This window comes from Phocoena sinus, chromosome 15, assembly GCF_008692025.1.
Source record: "Phocoena sinus isolate mPhoSin1 chromosome 15, mPhoSin1.pri, whole genome shotgun sequence".
NCBI lineage: Eukaryota > Metazoa > Chordata > Mammalia > Artiodactyla > Phocoenidae > Phocoena > Phocoena sinus.
In genome coordinates, this window is record NC_045777.1 from 62873373 (window position 1) to 62895611 (window position 22239).

At 50.8% G+C, this 22239-nt stretch overlaps 1 protein-coding gene across 1 annotated transcript in view; it reads right to left on the minus strand.

The window, feature by feature from the left end:
- Window positions 1-22239, minus strand: part of ABCC6 (ATP binding cassette subfamily C member 6) — a 66280-nt gene that overhangs the window by 30519 nt on the left and 13522 nt on the right. Inside the window, exons 8-21 of the mRNA XM_032604781.1 lie at window positions 21609-21812; window positions 19115-19292; window positions 16240-16401; window positions 13544-13636; window positions 13143-13346; window positions 12434-12580; window positions 11710-11797; window positions 9532-9607; window positions 7663-7789; window positions 7332-7508; window positions 4942-5109; window positions 4017-4191; window positions 2680-2755; window positions 335-455 (exon numbers count right to left, since the gene is read on the minus strand). Coding sequence (XP_032460672.1) covers window positions 335-455; window positions 2680-2755; window positions 4017-4191; window positions 4942-5109; window positions 7332-7508; window positions 7663-7789; window positions 9532-9607; window positions 11710-11797; window positions 12434-12580; window positions 13143-13346; window positions 13544-13636; window positions 16240-16401; window positions 19115-19292; window positions 21609-21812 — 1996 coding nt within the window. The remainder of the gene's footprint in view (window positions 1-334; window positions 456-2679; window positions 2756-4016; window positions 4192-4941; window positions 5110-7331; window positions 7509-7662; window positions 7790-9531; window positions 9608-11709; window positions 11798-12433; window positions 12581-13142; window positions 13347-13543; window positions 13637-16239; window positions 16402-19114; window positions 19293-21608; window positions 21813-22239) is intronic.

Sequence of the window (22239 nt, forward strand, 5' to 3'; positions counted from 1 at the left end):
GTAGTACAAGTTTCAGATTCAGACTGTCCTAGGTTTGAGTCCCAAGTTGGTCACTTGCTAGCTGTGAGAACACAAACAAATGTCTAAACTCTTTAAGAACCCAGTTTCTTCATCTCTAAAATGGAGCTATCACCATCTGATTTTAGGGTGGTTGTGGGCATTAAGAAGTATGAAGTATCTAGAATCTTACGTGGCACATAGTAGGTGTTCAATAAAGGTGAGTCGTCCCCCCAGCCCCGCCCCCCCAAGTGCTGTATCTCTTGGGAGGTCCTGAGTCCCGGGGGGCAGCAGTGGCAGTGGATGTGGAGGGGGGGAGGGAGCAGCGGGTGGTTACCCTGCCATATTGCATGCTGTCCTCTCCTTTTGGCTGTCCTGCCCCCTCAGGATCATCTAGGGGAACCCCTGTCTGGGCCTCTGAAGTGGCGCTGTCCTTCTCAGGGACTAACTTCATGGACCTGTCATTTAGAGGAAATGAGGACAAATCAGTGTCTCTCTTCGTGGGGTGTATATGCCCAACCCTCATGGCCACTGGAAGCCACTGAGCCACTCTTTCATTCAACTAACGTACTGAGCACCAACTAGGTGCCATGCCCCAGTCCTCCCTCTGTGGTGCCCAGCTAGATGCCACCTATCACCCCAGAGTCAGGCAAGCCCGTTCTTCCGATGCCATCTCACTGAATGAACTTATTTGCCAACTTTGGAACTTGGTTTTCATTTTGTTCTAAGCTTTGCTGCAATCATTTTGCACCTGCTCTTTATTCTCAGATTTGTCAGTCCAGGTTTGCAGGAAGTCAGCTTTGCACAATTCAGATGCTGAAGATTTCTTGAATGTTCCTTTTATCTGTGGCTGAGTAGGCTGACAGCCTTAAATGTGAATTACCATCTGCTAACTGTGAAACCCTGGGCAGCTGACAATCTCTCTGTGCCTCAGTTTCCTCAGGTGTAAAATGGGGATAATCTATGTCTCTCTGGCTGCCTATCTGTCTGTCTATCTGTCAATCAATCTATTTATTCACCTATCCATCTTTGTGATATTGTGATTTATGTTAAGAAATATATACTTGGTCTTTGACCCCATCCCTGGCACAGAGTTCCTAAAACCCTTGTAAATTCCTAAGTGATAAGAGCCCTAGAAGCATCTTTTGTTCTACTGAGGTGACTCTGGGTGGGCTCCTGGATGGCTCCTGGTTGGGGGCTGGTCATCAGAACGACTAAGCCATGACTAGAAGCTTGGAATTTTCAGCCCCACCCGCATTCTCCAGAGAGGGAAGAGGGGCTGGAAATGGAGTTAATAACGGATCATGCCCACACGAGGAAGCCTCCATAAAACCCCAACAGTATGGGATTCTGGGTGCTTGCAGGTTAGCGGACACATCCACATACCCAGAGGTTGATACACCAAGCTCCACGGGGACAGAAGCTCCTGCATGTGGGACCCTCCCAGACCTCGTCCTGTGAATCTCCTCAGCTGGCTCTTCTGTCTCCTTTGTCACATCCTTTAATAAACTGCCGAATGTACGTGTTTCCCTGAGTTCTGTGAGCTGTTCTAGCAAATCACTTGAACTCGAGGAGGGGGTGATGCAAACCCCCATTTTGTCCCCAAGTAGGACAGAAGTTGTGGGAAGCCTGGAGACCTACTACTTGCAATTGGCATCTGAAGTGGGGGGAGCAGACTTGAGGGACTGAGCCCTTAACCTGTGGGATCTGACATCTCCAGATAGACAGCGTCAGAACTGAGTTGTGGAGAATTGCTTGGTGTGAAGGTTTGCGGGGGGGCAGGGGGCACCCATCTGGTGTCAGAGTGAACGTTGTAGTTGTGTGAGAGTAATGGAGAGAAAGAGGGAAGACTAGCAGGTTTTTCCAATACAATATTTATCTACCTACATCCATCTGTCTATGAACTCTACCTATCATCTATCTGTCTATTCATCCATTCATCATCTATCTGTTTGTCTGTCACCCTATTTGTCTACCTACCTACTTACCTCTCTACCTATTATCTACCTATCTGGTCTTACTTAGGATACTGTGCACTGTGAAGACGGTGGGCCGGTCCAGTGTGTGGCCCAGGAGTACTCTGGCTGGCTAGCTGGGATGGGAGGAACTGGGGCCCAACCTCAGGGACCGAGGCCCTCCGGTTCCCCCTGCAGTTCCCTAACAGCTGGCACTTAAGCTCACACTCTCTGGTTCCCAGTGGTCTGTTGTTCTGTTTCACAAGGTCACTTTCCACAAAAAGGGAGAGCACAGGAGTCCAGCTATGGCCTGGCTATAGGGGGCAGCAGGCCTCCTCCTGGTGGCCCCCACCAGCACCAAGCAATGCTGATGTCCTTCAGAGCATGAATGACAGGGCCTGGCACGGACATTAACAACTATGGCGTGGATCCTTCTTTGGAGCTGGCCCTGCCCCACTCCAGCCATGACAACTCTGATAAACTTTAAGGGATTCATCACATCTGAGGGCAAACTGGTCATCCTGTGAACAGAACATGTGGGGACTTAATCATTGTGGCTAATTGATTGTCAAATAGTCTCTGGTGAATTATCCCACGGCTGAGCCCCATGGTGGGTCTTAAGCAGATGTTCAATCCAGAATGGTTGAGATGCAGGTGGTGACACAGCCGCCTTGCTTCAGCCTCAGCTTTTGTGCCCTCCCCAAGCTCTGCACCAGAGCAAACTCACCTCTCTGGTCCACCCTCAGGCCTCCCACCTCCAGCAGAGCCTCTGCGGTCCTTGGCACTGGCCGGGGGTTCTGTTTCTGCAAGGTCAAGGGAGCCGTGTCACTCTATGGGGGTTGGTACCTCGGGGTCCGGATGCCAGCTTTGACACCCATGGGCTGTGCAGCCTCCACTCGCTGAGCATCCATTTTCTCTGATCTGCCTCCTCCCCCCTCTCTCCATCCTCCCCGGGTTCTTCCAGGAACATTATTCATTCATCCACTTATTCACTTGGCAAATATAATCAAGCATCTGCTATGAACTTGGGGTTGGGAAACAGCAGGAAACACTGCACATAGTCCAAAAGCTCAGGTCTCCCCAATACCCTTGCATAAGCAATTCGTTGTGTCTGCAGTGTTCTTTTCCAGGTAGCTCTCACCCAACCTCAGGTGTCATCTCCCCCAGGGAAGGACCCTCCTGCCCACCATCCCCCAAGCCGGAAGGGTTCCATCTTCAAGCTCCAGGGGGTTGACACCGTGAACCAACACTTAGGGTTTTTACCGGGGTAAGCCAGGGCTCAACAGAGGAGGCAGAGCCTGGGACGTGGGACCTGGCTGTGAAACCCCCTCTGTCATGCAGGGGCAGCACACAGCGTGCAGTTGGAGGTTCAAAGCCCAACAGTGCCACTTATGAGCCAGGTAAACTTGGACGAGTTCCTTAACTTCTGGGCCTCAGTCCTCATCTGTAAAATGGAGCTAAGTACAGTACTGACCTCATAGGGGCTAAGTGGTGATTAAATGAGTGAATGGAGGGGCCCCTGGCTGTTCTTTGTCACTCACTGTGGCTGCGCTTGGATCACTGACTTCACTTCCAGAACACTGTCATTTTTCCAGTGGGCACTGTGTTCTCTGGATTAGTAGAAGCCCTAGCTGGCATGTTGGGGGCCTCTGGCCTCAAGGCACCAAATGACCTCTTTGCTCAGTCTCTGTAGCAGTTTCAAGCACAGACCCTGGAGTTGAACACACCCAAATTCTAATGTGACCTTGGGCAAATTATTTAACTCCCTTTGGCCTGAGTTGCTCGTCTGAGAAGTGGCAGCCATAATTGCAGGGGTCCCCCAGGGGTGTTGTGGAGACCACATGAGACAATGCATGTTTATAGAAGCACTTAGCACAGCCCCTGGCTCACAGAAGGTGCCACGGGCTCTTACTGGGGGCTGGGTGGCCTTGTGGGAGAGGCGTCTGCCCCCAGGCCTGGGCCTGCAGGGAGGGTGTGGCCAGAGTGCCCCACTGGCCAGTGGGATCTGTGGAACCTTCTCCCCGAGGGTGACAGAAGCCAGGCACAGAGTAGCCCTGCCAGTACCTCCTTCTCCTCCATCTCCTGGCTGTCTGGCTCCATCCAGAAGGCCCGCCAGGGTCCCCTTCCTGTGCAGAAGCTCCTGGAAGGAACCCATCTCTGTAATGGCCCCATCTTCCAGCACCACGATCCAATCAGCCTGGGGCAGGACGTGGAGCGCGTGGGTGACGAGAATCCGTGTCTGGGCAGGAAGGGATGGAATTTACACTCGTGTGCTTGACCACTGTTCCAGAGCTGGGGGAATGGGCTGGGAGTGTCCTGGGGCTCAGAGTGGGGAAAGCTCTCCTTCTTGTGCTCCTGCCCTTTTTCTCAAAAATAGCATGTCCCAACAGTGAAATAAAGGGACTCCTTCAACCTGTCTCAAAACCAGAAGACACGGAGTTCAACTGAACGTGGCCAGTGACCTGAGGCAGAGCTGTGGTAGTTTAACCACAGACCCAGAAGCAAGAAATGACTGCTCGGACTTCCCTGGTGGTGCAGTGGTTAAGAATATGCCTGCCAATGCAGGAGACACGGGTTTGATCCCTGGTCTGCGAAGATCCCACATGCCACGGAGCAACAAAGCCCATGTGCCACAACTACTGAGCCTGTGCTCTAGGACTTATGTGCCATAACTACTGAAGCCTGTGCACCGCAACAAGAGAAGCCACCACAATGAGAAGCCTGTGCACTGCAACAAAGAGTAGCCCCCGCTCACTGCAACTAGAGAAAGCCCGCGCAGCAATGAAGACCCAGCACAGCCAACAAAAGAAATGACTGCTGCTGTGAGCCACTGACATTTGGGGGTTGTTTGTTATGCAGCACTGTCACAGCAAAAGCTGACCATTACAAAGAGGAACACTGGATTCATGGAGAATGGTGGTAAGCAGACTTGGGTTAGGACTTTCTCTGCCTTTGCTCTATGCCCTCTGAGACATTTTCCCAAACTTACCGTTCCCTGGAGCAGCCCATCAGGCCCAATGACCTGTTTGAAGACATGCTGGCCGACATGGGCATCCAGGGCTGCCAGGGGGTCATCCAGCAGGTACACAGCAGCCTTCCTGTACACAGCCCGGGCCAGGCTCAGCCGCTGCTTCTGGCCCCCAGAGAGATTCATGCCCTGTGGCCATAAGAGAGAGACAGGGACCTGAGTCTACGCCTGCTGGGTGAAGCTGGTGTGACAGGGGCCAGGTCTGCTCATCAAAGTGAGCTATGGCTCATGGTGCCTGTCCTCTAGGGCCACCTCCAGCTTGAAACACTTGCTCTCAAACCAACATCCCCCCCAGCTTCCACCCTGCCTGGCTTCTCCCCTTTCCAGACAAGCTTCCTGCACCCACTGCTCCCTCCACTTGAGTCTGGCTTCTGTTCCCATTTCTCCACTGATGCAGCCTTCCTCAAGGACATTGGTCACTCCCCTGTTGCCTAATCCAGTGGTAGCTTTTCAGTCCTTATGTTCTTATTTCCTTCCTTCCTTCTTTTCTTTTCTTTTCTTTTTTCTTCCTTCCTCTCTTCCTCTCTTCCTCTCTTCCTCCCTTCCTCTCTTCCTCTCTTCCTTCCTTTTGTTCTTTCACTTATTCATTCATTCCACTCATATTTACTGCATGGCTATTATGTACCCAGCAGTGTTCTAGGCTCTGGGGGCACAACAATGAACAAAACCTCATCCCTGCTTTCATGGATCCTTCACTCTAATGAGGGTGGGGTGGGATAGAGATAATCAATAAACAAACACATAAAATGTTATCACCTATCAGATGGTGTTATACACCATGAAGAATAATAGAGCAGGGGAAGGGTGTAGGGTGTACTGGCGTGAGCAGGGTTGCTGTGCTGGGTAAGGTGGTCAGGGAAAGCTACTCTCCACTAAGAGACTTGACGGGATGAACCATGTGAACTCCTGAGAAACAGCTTTACAAGCAGAGAGAACAGCAGGTGCAAAGGCCCTGAGGTAGGAGCATACTTTGGGTGTTCCAGGAACATCGTGGAGATCCATGTGGCTGGAGAGAAGCAGGAAAGAGGGAGCATGATGGGAGATGAAGTCAGAGATAAGTGGGGTCAGATCGTGGGGGTGCGCCTTGTCAGTGATGGTCAGCACTGTGGTTATGACTCTGAGGGGATGGGGAGACCTGGAGGGTTCTGAGCAGACAAAGGACATGAACTGACAGATCTGAAAAGAATCCCTTTGGCTGCTGCACTGGGATTAGCCTGTTAGGGGTGAGGACAGAAACAAGGAGGGCAGCCAGGGGCTCCTGCAGCAATGTGGGGAGAGCTGATGTGGGGACTGGAACATTCTGGATCTGCCTCAAAGGTGGATCCAACAGGATATGCTGATGAATTAGATGTGGGTGTAAGAAAAAGAGAGGAATTGAGGAGGACACCAAGGTTTTGGATCTGAGCTCTGAAAGGATGGAACTTCCACCACCCAGGATGGGGCGAGCTTCGGGGGAGGAGGTAACGGGAAATCACATTTGGTTTAGGATGTGACACGCTGGACAGACGTAGCCGGCAGCAGGCACCCCCTCCTTCTGATACCCCTTTCCCTTGGCTGCACGATGCCTCATCCTCCTCCCTAGATGTTCCTTCTCAGCTGATCTCTCTGGCTCCTCCAGACCCTTTCCAGGGCCCTCTCTTCTTCCCTAGAGGAAACCTCACCCATTTACTTGACTTAAACTTCCACTATTCCACTCTCAATTCCCTAATCTGGGGGTCAGCAAGTGTTTTCTGTAAAGGATCAGAAAGTAACTACTTAAAGCTTTGTGGGCACACCACCCCACCCCCACTGCCCTGGTCTCTGTCACAACTGCTCATCTCTGCCCTTATCGTGCAAGAGCAGCCATGGACCACAGGTAAATGAATGTGCATGGCTGGGTCCCAATAAAACTTTATTTACAAACCCAGATGGTGGGCCAGATTCGACCTGTGGGTCATAAGTTGCCAATCCCTGCCCAACCCACAGCTCCGGATGCATACATCCTGTTTATTGGACATCTCTGCCCAGACCCTTTGGTGAGGTCCAGAGAGGAGAAGCAGTTTGACCAGTGTCACCCAGAGAGGCAAGGCAGGAGCCTAGATCACCTCATTCCCAGTTGTTGGAGAGCCCCTCACCACCAAGCCCTGCCATGTCTCCCAGCCTCTCCTCGGTCTCTATTTTCAACCATTCACTCATTAATAACTATTTATTGAGTACCTGCTATGTGCTTGGCTCTGAGCTGGGCCCCTTTTCTCCCCTACCTCCCTGCCCCCACCCCAGTTACCCTCCCACCACACCACCCACAGGTCAGGGTGGCAAATGACCCTCAGCCGCCATGCCTCCCTGGCCCAAGAAGGCCCTGAGACCCTCACCTGCTCCCCAGTTTGGGTGTGGACTCCTGCAGGGAAGCTGCCCACGTCTGGCCACAGGGCACAGGCCTCTAGGACCCTCTCCAGCCATGGCAGGTCCAGCTCCTGCCCGAAGCACACGTTGTCTACCACGGACATGTTCTGGACCCAGGCCTCCTGCGGCACGTAAGCCACCGGACCCTAAAACACAAGGAGGCTGATGGGGACAGAGGAGGAACGGTGGGAGCTAGGCTCTTGGTGGTGGTGGAAGGCGGCAGGGAGCTTAGCTGTGAGACGGGGAACGGAGGAGCAGAGACGGGGACATTCCAGCAGACAGGCAGGGGTGCAGCCTCACCTTGATGCTCACGGACCCCTCCACCTTTGACAGCTCCCCAAGGAGGGCGGAGAGCAGGGAGGACTTTCCTGCCCCCACTGGACCGACGACAGCCAGCAGGCAGCCCTGGGGCACCGTAAGGTTGATCCTGGCAACACAGAAGGGGTGACGTGTCCCTGGGTAGGATTCAGCCCGAGTCTGCGCAGAATCAGTGAACCCCAGACAGAGCCAGCCTTGGCTGCTGATGTCACACCTGGGGTCGGGGGGCCGCTAAGAGGATGTCTGGGGGCCATCCTTCCCTCTCCCGATCCCTGTCTGGCTATGCGAGCAGCCATTCTGCATGTGATCATACATGTGCCCACATACGTGCACGCACGTGTGTATGTGCAGTCACTACACCACACACGCACGCATGCATGCACACAGATGACACAGGCACGCACACATAGGGCACATGTGTCTGTGCACACATATACTACATACACAGACTGCACACACACAGATACCCTCACACAGGTGCACATATGCACACGTGTGTGTACACAGACATGCACACAACATATACACAATCCATGCACACACAAGTGCATGCACACACACAAACATGCTCTCACACACGCCCGTGCATACACACATCTGCACGCACGCATGTACACCCGTGTGTACACATGTACCCGCACTCACACAGGGTTTATTGGGCAGGAGGTTTAACCAGCATCTCCTCTTGCCCAGGTCATTGCCACAAGCTCCTCACCACTCTTCCTGCTTCTGCCCTCCCTCCCTGCCCCTTTCTGTGTCATGCAGTCTGTCCTCCATGCAGGGGCCCAAGGGACCTGTTCAAACCCAAGCCGGCTCATGACACTCCCCCGCTGAAGCCCCCGGCGGTTCCTGTTTCACTCAGGGTAAAAGCTGAGGTCCTAACAATCATGAAGGACACCCAGCATCCCATTGCTGCAGCCATGCTGACTTCCTGCTTCCCAAACACACCTGGGGGGATTGTGCCCTGCAGGTGTCACATAGCAATGTCTAGAGACACTTTCAGTTGTTATACCTGGTGTGGCTGCTGCTGGAATCTAGTGGGTAGATACTGGGGGTTCTGCTAATCACGCTACAGTGCACAGGACAGCCCCCATGACAAAGAACTATCCAGCCCTGAACATCAGCAGTGCTGAGCTGGAGAATCCTGGGTCGAGGCATACTCCTGCCTCAGGACCTTTGCACTTGCTGTTCCCACTGCTTAGAAAGCTCCTCTCCCAGACACGTGCAAGGCTCATTCCTTCCCCACATTTGACCTCTGTTTAAATGCCAAGCCTTCCCTCACCGCACACACCCCTCCTTTGACATCGTGCTCTGTCTCCCGACCCTGATTTCTCATTTGTGCACCCCCCCACCCCCGATCAGAACATCAGCCCCAAGAGCACAGGGTTCTTATCTGTTTTCTTCACTCTATTCCCAGTTCCTAGAACAAGGCCTGGCACATAGCAAGTGCTCAATAAATACAATGAAATGAGCAAATGACAAGAAACACAAATATGGCCCCGGGTGTTTTCTTTCCCTTCACAGGGAGTTTTGGGGTTGGCTGGGGTTTTCTGCCACAGAGACCCAGCCAAATAGTTGGGGGCTGGAGGTGACAATGACCAGTCTGACACAGAAGGCACAGAAGCACCCACAGCTGACTGGGCCGGGCCTTGGGGCTGCTCTTGGCCAGGCCTCCCTTGGCATCATCGTGACCAGCCTGGGGACCAGAGAGCCATCTCCTCCCTGTTGGGCGAGGCTCAGATGCCCTGTTCCCCCCTCCGTGGGCAGGAGCTCTCCCTTTCCCAGCTTTCCCATCCTCCCCCACTTCATCAACGGCAACAGGAAGGTTGTTACCAGGGAAACCACCTGTACCTGTGCAGGCAGGGAGGGCTTTCCTGGGACCAAGCGAAGGTGCCTTCCTGTATTCTGATGTAATCCTCTCCAGTGGCTGCAGGGCATTAAAGACCAGTTATAAGAGATGCTCCCGGCTGGCCCCTCCTCTAAGAGACCCCCAAGCACCAGGAAATCTATTCCACTAAACAAACTGTCCCTCCACTTACTGGCTTGTGTGTGACCCTGTGGTGGTCATATTCTCTCCCTGCCGGATGGTTATACAACTCAGGGATCAGCAAACCATGGCCCGGGGCCAGATCCTGTCTGCTGCCTATTTTTATAAAGTTTTATTGGAACACAGCCATACCCATTCATTTATGTAGCGCTATGGCTACTTTCACACTACAAAGGCAAAGGTGAGCAGTTACAACAGAGAACAAAGGGCCTTGGAAAGCCTAAAATATGTACAATTTGGTCCTTCACAGAAAAGGTTAGTGGGCTTCTGATACAATTTATCACCTGATCTGGGACTCTGGAGAGTGAAGGGAGCGTTATTAATTTCACTGGGACCACAGATGTAACCAGGGACATATGGTCTCCCTATGTCCCTGGGTCTCGGATGTTTTATCTATATAATGAGGGAGGAGCCAGATTTAGTGGTTTTGGACACTGAATACACATTTAGAATCACCTGGAAAGATTTTTTAAAACACAAAGCTCTCCATGGCTCAGCCCAAACCAATAAATGAGAATCTCCATGGGGGTGGGGCCTGAGAATCTTACATCTAATGAGCGGTTGACACCCGTTGACACCCCCTGGACTGGATGGTCTCTAGGGGAGGGTTGCAGACAAAATGCAGGACGTCCAGTTACATCTGAATTTGGGATAAACAATGAGGACTTTTTTAGGATAATTATGCCGCCACACATTGCATGGGAGCTACTAAGACTAAGAAAACCTATTTTCTGAGTATGCGATATTCAAATTTAACTGGGAGTCCTATGTTTTTCTTTGTGAGTCTGGCTACCCTACTCTGGGGTCTTGTCTTTTCTTAATGGTCTGGGGTGTGGGGATGCTTCTCCATTTCCCCATCTGTAAAATGGGTGGGTCATAGAGGTATCCACCCCATATTGCTGGGTGAGGAGCGAGGGGGTCACCACTAAGTAAAGCACTTTGAATGTGCTGGCTCGTGGTAAACACTTGGTCAACATTAGCTGTCGGTGTCTGTGTTCATCTCACTGTCACACACCTTTGGGGGAACAGCAGGGACTGAGACTGGGGGGGCGGTATGAGGCTCTGGCCGCAGGCAGGTGACCAGGTGTGTCAAAGTCATGACTCAAATAACCCTTAGGGGTCTCTGGTCCAGGGTCCGTGGGGCCCTCCTGTGGGGATAAAGGCATGACATCACGGACCCTAAGCTATTTATTGGGCAGCTCCTGAGACCGGGGACCTGCTATCTTTTGGTGGCCCTCAGGGTGATCCTGGTGGAGGTGGGGTGACACAGTGGGGAACGGAGCCGGCAGTGGGGGAGTTACTGCCCAGGGCCACACAGCTGGGTGAGGCAGACCTGGGATTTGAATGCAGAGCCCACCTCTGAATGCCCACATCACACTGATTTGGCTGAACAAAGCTTTGCCCAGCTGAAAACGTGCCCAGAGCTGTGAGGAGCCTCGGAAACAGCAATTTTGGGTTATTTAGAGGCCTCTTTGCTGACTTCTGTGGGGTTTTCTCCTAATAATAATTCTAACTAAAATGCACTGAATGCTGACTTTGTGCAAGGCCCTCCTCTAACTGCGATGCTTCAAAGGACTCATTTAACTCTCACAACAATCCTATGCAGAGGTGCTGTGATGACCATCATGTCCATTTTGCAGATGGGAACACTGAGGCTCAGAGAGATTAATAACTGGCCAAGGTCACCCATGTTGGGGTCAGTGCTGGAGCCAGAGTTTGGATTCAGGCACCAATGTCACAGGATATACTTCTAATCACCATGTGGGTGACTTCTAGGTAAGCAGCTTGATGCTTTCTTAGGTACAAGGGGAGAGCCCTTACATGGCATCTGTTTCCTAGTCACACGGCTGATGGCCTGGTCTGCACATGCCAGCACACGCCAGCAGCCCCTCAGCTGGGCCTGGCATTCCATCTGTGGGAAGGGGGAGCCCTGCTGGTTCCCTCATCCCTCCCACCCCCTTCCTGCTGAACTCAGCTCTCACCACATCTGCAGGACCTTGAGTCCACGGCCTCAGGGTCAATCTCTTCCAGGCAGAGGAAGGCAGCCAGACGGTCAAAGGACACCCGGGCCTGGGAAAACGAAAGCGCTAGGTCAACTGTGCCATAAGGGCAAAAAAAGAACTCGGGCGTTGGGTGCCTCAAGATGGTGGGAAAGCTTCCGGACTACCGAGTCCTACACATTTGCAAGGCATCAACACAAAGCTTTCTAAGTCATGGAAAATGATGCATGTGAGGTTGGCACAATGAGGTAGTGGTGACCTCCCACCTCCTTGCTTCCATTCTGCAGACCAGACCCGGGAAGAGGATGGTGGCTTTTCCAGTTGGCCTGTCATCAGGAATGATTGCAAACTTTGTCCACCTGGAGGCACCCTCTCCACTCCCAGCCCCAACCCCATCTTCCGTGATGAAAGGATAGTTAATTAGGGATGGCTCAGCTGGACCAATTTTCTCATTTTCATCACACGGTGTGAGTGCAGACAGTAGAGGAAGAGAAATGAATTGAAATTGCTTTGTATAAAAAGGGACTGAATTCTTGCATGTGGAATTGCTGGTAAGGTGAGGCTGCCTATCTTGAGGATGTTTGCTGGCATCTTCCCGCTGTTCCCTGTGCCCTCCTCTTTCCCTGCTTCGTTTCCTTGCCCCGGCACAGCCTGCTACACCCCTACAAGGCTCCTCCAAGACGGCCTCACCTCCCTGCCACCTCACCTGGACAACGGAGTGGATGGAGAAGGGCAGGAAAGCCTGGGCCTTGTTGAGAATGTTGAGAACCGTGAGTGTCACGAAGGCCTTCTCAGCGTCCATGGCATTTTCCTCGGCCACCAGAGTATGGACAGCAAACACAACCAGTGCCACCTGGGTGGGAGACACAGGAGGTGACATTGAGCTGCTACACGTGGCCAGGAAAGGCAGGCCAGCTGTGGTATCTCAAGGGGTCCTTGTGGCCACACCTGCCATGTGGGAATGGGTTCCCCTCCACCCAGATCTCCTCCCAAATTCTACTGATGAAAGGAGTTGCGTGCTTGTGACCCCTGTTCTAAGAATCAGAAACTCTTGGTTCCAGGCTTTGGGGGACACCACAGTTTTCCATCTTGGTGGCATTTTTGTAGTTCTAGACATGGGTGGAACTTGTGACTCTAGACTCTCTGGGAAGATGACTCTGAAGTTGTAGGTATCAGCAGCCACGGAGGGCTCTAGGTCCTGGTGGCATTTGTAGTTCTGGATGTCACTAGGGGGTGGTTCTGTTCCAGGGGTTGGTGGTGTTTTGGTTCCAGGTGTCGTTGATATGATGATCACACTAGGTGCTGGTCAGTCAGTGTGATGGTGACCCTGTGATCCTATATGGGGAGCCCTTATCCCCGCCCCCAGCCCTCCCTCCCCCAGTCCATGCTCTGCAGGGAGACCAGAGTGACATCACCAGAAACGTGGACACTTGGAAGGACACCAGAGACACAGAGAAGAGGAGGCTGGAGGTCCTCAAGGCGCCCAGCTCCTGGGCCCGGATGCTCAGGACTCTGTCCAGAAACGCTCCCTCCCAGCCGTGGTACTTGACCGTCCTCACGTTCCTGAGGATGCAGCTGGTGAGCCGCGCCCGAGAGTCCTTCTGCCTCATTTGCTCTTCCTGGGACCAGAGAGAAGAAAAGAGGGGACAGGGACGGACAAGTCCGGGATTTTCCTTCTCTGCAACCGCCGCAAGCCGCCACCGCGCCCACCCCACACCTCTCTCCTCCCCACTGCCCTGCGCCAGTGCAGGACCCAGGACCTGCAGGCTTCCCGCCCCCTTCCTGCCTGGAGTGTCCCTTCTTCCAAATGCCAAACCTGATGGTGGTTCCTCTTCTTGGTGATGAAGAAATTCAGAGGGAGAAGGCTCAGGAAGACAGCGATGGCGGTGAGGGCAGAGGGTCCTAGAAGCTGGAGACAAAGGGCAGGATGTCATGAGACAATTCCAGAAGCCCAGCTGTCAGTACAGGGGTGGAGGGAGGCTCAGACTTGGGCCCTAAGGCAGGGAGGTGTCAGAGAGTCCAATGAGTGCAGCCACCAGGTCTTAGAGACCAGGACTCATGGGCTCCTTAGAAGGAAATACCTGTGGAAGATGGAGTCCATCTTCATTAGGGAGGGGAGAGAGGGGGAAATGATGCATCTCACACAATGGAGTGGGGACGGGGTCATAGTCAAGACGAGTCATGCACCTAGATGGGCAGGGCAAGGGCGGTGCCTGGCTAGAACGGTGAAGACAGACTCTGGAATCGGGATCTGGCTTCAAATCCTGACTTTACACATACTGGTGTGGCCTTGGGCAAGTTACTGACCCTCCCTAAGCTTCAGTTTCTCAATTAAATGGAAATGGAGCTGTTCCCACTGCCTGTAGTGAATGCTGGTGTCATACAATCAATGATTATCCCCTGACAAGGGTTGCCAGATTTAGCAAATAAATATATTTAACTGCCTGCCCAGTGAAATTTGAATTTCAGATAAACAGCAAATAAGTTTTTAGTATAAGTATATCCCATGTCATGTTTGGGATATATTTATAATAAGAAATTCTTCTGTTTATCTGAAATTCATCTTTAACTGGACGTCCTGTATTTTGTCTGGCAGCCCTACCCCCCAGCTTTGTGACTTGGGACAGTTATCTTCCCTCCCTCGTTTGTTTCTCTATCTGGAAAATGTGGAGGTGGCGAGTAGGGTAAATGATTTTTAAGTGGCTATGATGTGAGATTCCTCCTGAGGTCATTTGGGTCCATTCTCTAGACAAGCCCCACCCCCGTCTTCAGTCTGTCTGCCTCATATTCCCCTCTCAGCCCCTAAGAATGTTTACTTTCTAATCTTGACGCCCTAGCAAGCCAGTGTTTCATTTATGCAGCAATTGCGCCTCCCAATGGCCAAATGGAGAGATGCCTAGAAGGCAAACACCTGCCTACAGCCAGGGCTGGGAGAATATTCAAAGGAATGTGAACAGAAGGTTAAATAAACTCTCTCTGGCAAAAATGCTACAAATGCTAACTGTAGCAACCCCAATTCCTACCCCTCCCCCTTTACCAGGGCCTCATGGTTACTTTCTGATGTTAGGACCACCTGCCAAGAGTCAGGGAAAGTGATGGGTGTGTTGTCTGCAGTTTCATTTGAGTCACCCGTCGGCCTGCTTAACTGCCCTGCATTTTCCCCAGTGTCCTTCCTCCCTTTCTCTCTAATAATAACAGCTAACATTTATGCACTTGCTGAGCACCCTCTGTATGCTAGGTCCTAGACTGCAAGGTAGCAAGTCAAAAAGTGTCCAGGCCCCAAGCCCTTATGGTGGGGGCACTGGAGCAGTAGCAGAGGTACAATAATGATGATAACACACAGCTGATATTCTGGAGCATTCCACACTCACAATCAATATGCTGTCGATACACCCACCCAGGGGCCTGTGAAACACAGCACATGGGCCAGATCTCTCCTGTTTATATGCCGACCTCAAGCCGTACAAAGATTGTTAATCGTTCTTACATTTTAAAGTGATTGAAGTAAATCAAACGAGGATGATTTCATGATATGTGTAAATTACATGAAATTCAAACTTCAGTGTCCATAAGTAATTTTATTGGAACACCACCAGGCCTGTTTGATTAGTATTGTCTGTGGCTGCTTGTGCACTAGAAGGGCAGAGTTAAATAGTTTTGAGAGAGACCCTATGGCCCCTAACGTCTAAAATATCTACAATCTTCCCCTTTACAGAAAAGTCTGTGAGCCTGGAACCAGCCCACATGGAGCAGAGCTGAAGAAGATCTTCAGATGAACTGCCCCACCCCCATGCATAACCAACAAGACAATTAAACACCTATAGGGTATAGCTGTGTCCCAGATGCTATCTAAGTGCTTCACAGGTATTAGCTCATTTAATTCCTCAGCAACTCAAGGGCTGGGGCACTTCGGTTAATTATAATCCTCACTTTGCCGATGAGGAAATGAGGCACCAAGAGGCTAAGTTACGTACCGGGAGGTTTTACAACTAGCAAGTGGTTAAAGCAGGATTCAAACCCAGGCAGTCCCACTACAAAGTCTGTGATTTTAATTAAAAAGAAAAAAGAAAATCCTGCACCACAAAACAGACATAAGAAAGTTAGAAAAAGTTCTGATTTTTTTGCCTGGTTGGCTACTTTATGCTCTTTGAAAACCAAGTAGTAAATTCTTTCCCCTAAATTTTCTTTCCATTTTTTTTGTTGTTGGTAGTGGTGGTGGTGATGGTGCCCTACCATTACTGGTAACTTCAAAACATGCTTAATCTGCCCACTTGGTACCCTGATATCACACCCAAAAAGTGCCAATGTCATCACAATCATCATCTTATAGACGAGGAAACTGAGGCCCCGAGAGGTGAGCATCCTGCCCAAGGTGAAGTGAAGGTCATCCTCGTCTAAGACTTTGCCCATTACGTCAGCCCGCAGGGTGCAGGTGGGGATAGGATTAAGAAGGAGGAGAGGAAGGGGGGGGAGGATTCAACTCAAATCCCAGCTCCCTCTGCCCCAGCACACCTGCCAGAGGTAGAGAAAGCAGATGATGATCCAGATGAGCGGCAGCCACAGCCCGTTGAGGTAGGTGATGCTCTCCGTCAGCCGCTGCACGTCCACAGACACCAGGTTGACCACGTCCCCCACTGCGCTGGCCTTTCTGGAGCTGCTGGACAGAGCCAGGACCTGGGAGGGGCAGAAGATGGAGACCTGAGTCAGGAAGGAGGGAAGGAGTGGGTGAGGGGCAGTTAGGGAGGCCCATGGAGGCAGGGAGACCCACGGAGGGAGGAAGGGCCCAGGAGGGAGGGAGGCCCACAGCTTGGACTGAGCAAGAGAACAGCCACCCAGCAGGCCGGGGTCTAAGCTGTGCTGCCCCTGCTGGCTGAGGCAGATTTCTTTACCATCTGAGCCTCAGTTCACTCATCTGTAAAGTGGGCTAATAAAATCTCCTCAGCTAACTTCCCATTGTGAGACTCCAGGGAGAAGACAAAAATGAAAATACCCTGAAACCCCTAAAGCACTGGACTAATTAATAACATACTACATAAAAACCTTGGATTCATGCTGATAATGGTGGTCATCTGCTGAGCACTGTATCCTAGGCACTGTGCTAAATAAACTAACAGTTTCACCATTTTCCGTGACGGGGCACATCAGACAACAGTATGGAGCAGGTACTGCCGTATTTCATTCAATCCAAAACACTGTGGATAAAGTACTCTCTATTTTTGTATCACTATGGGAAAAAAATCAATGCCAACTAAATTAAAACATCTTGATTTCAGAAGTTGAAAAGAGAAAAAAAAGTGAGACTAGAATCAGTGAGATGCAGAATTATTAACCCCATTTCACAGCTAAGGAAACTGAGGCACAAAGAAATTGACCGATTTGCCCAAAGCCAGAGGGCTCCTAAGTGGCTGGGCCAGGATTGGAATCCAGGATGACAGAGGCATGACATGGGCTAGACGGGGTGTTAGACTGACCCCTGCAGGCATTCAGTGTGCCTCTCAGACACCAAGCTGGTTTTCTGGCAGCCCCAAATTTGCCCTAACTCTGGGGTCACAGTGGACCCCTTCCAGCCTGTTGAATGCTACGTGCTACTTGCAATCCTCTCTCTGCTGAGTGTGTCAGGGAAGAAGTGAGGGGGTGAAGTGGTGAGCTGGAAATGATTGAGTGTAGAAATTCTGAAAAAAAATCTTCAAATCTTTACGGAGCACCTGCTCTGTAGGGCCTCACTCTGAGGTGAGTACTGTGATCAACAGAGGCGGGGCACTTGCTGTCTTCAGAGTGGAGTTTGAGCTGGGGAACAAAATTAAATAAAGATTTACATAGTTCATCCTTTAATAGTAATTATGATGAGTGCCATGAAGAAGTGTTTTAAAATATAGGTTTTATCATTATTCAGGCATGGCAAGCACACAGTGGATCAGAGAAGACTGCCCTTGACGAGAGGGTTTATTATACTCACAGATCTCAAGAGGAGGGGGCACCCCACGCTATGAGGGGGCCACTTGGGGAAGCACCAGGATGCTGCAGGGTTGGAGGGACCACAGGCAAGAGCTTGTTGTGGTTTTCATGGGAAGGTCAGGCAGGGTAAGCAGGCTTAGGATTGGCTAGTTTGAATAATGCCACCAGGCTCTGGGCCTAGGAGCTGGGCCTCATTGTCTGGTACCCTGCCCTGGGGCGATTAGGGCAGGGGATAGTGGCTTAGAGTGTTAGGGCCCAAAAAGGAGGCAGTTGGGGTGTGAGCTCTGGATTGGTTGGCTTGCATGTGAAAGAGATGATTTCAGATGAGTCACTTAGCATCTCTGGGAACTGGCTGACCCTGGGAGGGACAGAGGGGCAGTCCCTCCAGGGTCAGCAAGACCCCAGATGTCAAAGCACCAGATACAGAAAATAGGAAGACACAGTTAAAACAGAAGCAGCCCAGAGGGCAGAGTGGAGGGGTATGGTCATCATTAGGTGATGAAGGCGGCCGCCCCAAGGGTGGGGACGGGAAGGGCAAAGGCTTCAAGTCATCTTCCTGCAGCCTCAGCTCCATGTGTGGACTCCCAAGACTGGACAGGCCACACCAGCTCCAGTGTGCTCAGGGGGATGTGGCCTGAAACTCAGGAGCCACTCACATGGCCATCCAGGAGCTGATCCCTTTGCCCCCTTCTTTCCCAAGTGACAGCTCAGGTATGAGAGAAAGGAGCTTACACAGGACTGCGTTGCCCTTGCTCAGATGCTCCAGACCCCAGAGGGGCCAACGTCTCTTAGAGCAGCAGCCTCACGGGTTTCGGTTCCAAGGTCCAAGGGGACAAGAATCACTGCACAGAGAGAAGCCCAATGCTATGGCTTACCTCCGGGTATCATAGCTCATTGGCAGAACTTCCAGCCCAGATGCAATTTACCAGTGGGTCAGGGGTCATTTTCACTGTAAGCAGTGTTACCTGGTGAAATAGCTGACAGTCCACCTTTATCCAGTTTCCACACAGCCCATAGGTTAGCCCTTTATCCTCAGGGGGGTGAGTGTTCACTGCATGAAGAGTTGGGGAAAGGGTGCCCAGGCAGTGGGAACAGCAAGTGCAAAGGCCCTGAGGTGGGAGATTGTTTGGCGTGCTTGAGGAACTGAAAGAAGACCTGTGGGGCTGGAGGAAAGTGAAAGAAGTGTGAAGGAAGTGTGTGATGTAATCAGATAGAAGAGGTCCCAGGGTCAGATCATGCAAGGCCTTATAGAAATAGCCAAGGAGGTGAGGGTGTAGTGTGAGCAACTATGAGTAACGTGATGAATGAGTGTGGTTTTAGGCAATGATGACAGTAACGGTTCAGGAACATTCCTCTTCTTGGCTGGAACATGTCTGTAAATTGGGACAGGATGGAGAGAGAGGAAAGGCCACGCCTCTCCCCTGGGGCTCACCTTTCTGTACACCAGGCCTGTGATGGCCATTCGCAGCCTCATCTGTAGCACCTTGAGTCTGTACATGTGCTGCTGCTCGAACAGTGTTTGCAGGCAGGCGGAGAGGAACATCAGCACGGCGAGGAGATAGCCCTTCCAGGCCGGGGTCTTGGGGTCACCAATAAACTCCAGGAAGAGGCTGGTGAGAAAGGGCACCCATGGCTATTGCCTCTGCCTAAGCCTGGCCACGTCTGGAGGACCAGAGACAGTATGGGGTTCTTTTTCGTTTTCTACAAAAATGGTTGCAATCATTTCCCCCACTGTCCATGCTCATTTTCAGCGTGACTTGCGTCTCCTCCAATCAAGAGGTGAAGTTTTTACTCCCACCTGTTATGGGCTGAACTGTGTCCTCACAAAATGTATATGTTAAAGTCCTAACCCCCAGTACCTCAGAGTATGACTGTGTATTTGAAAATAGGACCTTTAAAGAGGGGATTTAGTTAAAATGAGGCCATTAGGATGGGCCTTAATCCAATACAACTGGTGTCCCTGTAAGAAGAGGAAATTTGGACACATAAGGAGACACCAGGGGTGCATGTGCTCAGAGGAAAGACCACGTGAGGACACAGCGAGAAGGCAGCTGTCTGCAGGGCAAGGAGAGAAGCCTCAGAAGAAACAACATTGATCTTGGACATCTAGCCTCCAGTAATGTGAGGACAAAAACTTCTGTTGTTTAAATGGGACCTAATTAAACTTAAAAGCTTTTGCACAGCAAGGGAAACCATAAACAAAACGAAAAGACAACCTAAAGAATGGGAGAAGATATTTGCAAACGATGTGACCGAGAAGGGATTAATCTCCAAAACATACAGACAGCTCATACGGCTCAATATCAAAAAACAACCCAATCGAAAAATGGGCAGTAGATCTAAATAGACATTTTTTCAAAGAAGACATACAGATGGCCAAAACGCACATGAAAAGATGCTCAATATCGTTAATTATTAGAGAAATGCAAATCAAAACTATAATGAGGTATCACCTCACGCCGGTCAGAATAGCCATCATCAGAAAGTCTACAAATAATGCTGGAGAGGGTGTGGAGAAAAGGGAACCCTCCTACACTGTTGGTGGGAATGTAAATTGATACAGCCACTATGGCGAACAGTATACAGAGGTCCCTCAAACAACTAAAATTAGAGTTGACCTATGATCCAGCAATCCCACTCCTGGGCATATATCTGGAGAAAACTCTAATTTGAAAGGAAACGTGCATCCCAGTGTTTACTGCAGCTCTATTTACAATAATAGCCAAGACATGGAAGCAACCTAAATGTCCACTGAATGGATAAAGAAGATGTGGTATAGATATACAATGGAATATTACTCAGCCATAAAAAGAATGAAATAGTGCCATTTGCAGCAACATGGATGGACCTAGAGATTATCACACTAAGTGAAGTAAGTCAGAGAAAGACAAATATCATATGATGTCACTTATATGTGGAATCTAAAAAAAATGATACAAATGAACTTATATACAAAACAGAAATAGACCCATAGACATAGAAGAGAAGCTCATGGTTACCAAAGGGAAAAGGGATGGGGATAAATTAGGAGTTTGGGATTAACATATATACACTACTATTATAAAATAGATAACCAACAAGGACCTACTGTATAGCACAGGGAACTATACTCAATATTTTGTAATAAGCTGTAAGGGAAAAGAACCTGAAAAAGAATATATTTACAATATAACTGAATCGTTTTGCTGTACACCTGAAACTAACACAACATTGTAAATCAACTGTACTTCAATAAGAAAAAGAAAAGAAAGAAAGAACAGTAGAAACGATAAGCACCAGAAAAAAATTTCTGTTGTTTAAGTCACCCAGTTTGTAGTACTTTGCTATGGCAGCCCTAACAAACTAATATGCCACCTCTTGAATCTGGGCTGCCTGTGCAACCAGCTTTGGCCTCATGAGAAAATGCAACTTTTGCTTTGTCTTGGAACCCTGCCAAATGGCCCTGTGAACAGGCTGGAATCAACCTTTTGAGGATGAGAGACCACCGGAGCAGAGACAAGATGTCCCAGCTGGGACTGTCTTGGACCAGCCAGTCCCCAGCCAGCCCCACAGGTGACTGCGGACAGATGAGTGAACCCAGCCAAGAAAAGAAGAATCGCCCAGCTGAACCCAGCTTGAATTTGCTGACCCACAGGATCATGAGCTAAAGAAGTGGCTTTAAGCCCCTCACTTTTGAGGGGCTTTGTTGTATAGCAAAAGCAAACTGATACAGTCAGGCTAGAATTCACTCGTTTTCCCTCCTCCCCAAGGTCACTCACTTTCTCGTTTAATTGGTCCTTCCTGAGTATCCTTTTCACCCACCCTCAGTGCCCTGAGCACCAGAGGTCTAGGCAGAGGCAGAAGGAGGGCTGAAGGTCCCCTGGCCCTGGAAGGACACCGTTAAAGGGACCACCAGCCTCAGCGAGGCACCCAAGGCCTGGACCCACCTGAGGAGCTTGGGCACCGTGAACCTGAAGACATCACTGATGATGAGGCTGAGGGTCCCCAGGAGGAAGGTGGAGCGGCCCACCTGCCAGATGGCCCTCAGCAGTGGGCCCCTCTTGCCCCCTTGTTGCTGTAGAAGGGTCTCCGTCTCTGGGGTCTCTGCACCACGGTTTCCTTTCCTTTTAAATGCTGTCGCCTTGGTGTGCCTTAGGGGAGAGGAGAAATCAGCTCTGGGTCCTTGTAATAGACTGAATGTTTGGGTCTCCCCCACCCCCACCCCCTCCCCACCACCCAAATTCATGTTGAAACTAATCCCCAGTGTGATGGTATTAGGAGGTGAGACTTTTGGGAGGTGATTAGGTTATGCAGGCGCAGCCCTCATGAATGGGATTAGTGCCCTTATAAGAAAAAACCTAGAGAGTGCCCTCAGGTGTAACCCCATTTCATACATGAGGAAACTGAGGTTCAGAAGGTAAACTTGTCCAAGGGCACACAGCTGAGAAGTGTAAGAACTGGGATTCGATCCCAACCTTCAGAGCCCAGCACTTTTTTTTTTTTTTTTTTTCTTGCGGTACGCAGGCCTCTCACTGTTGTGGCCTCTCCCGTCGCGGAGCACAGTCTCCGGACGCGCAG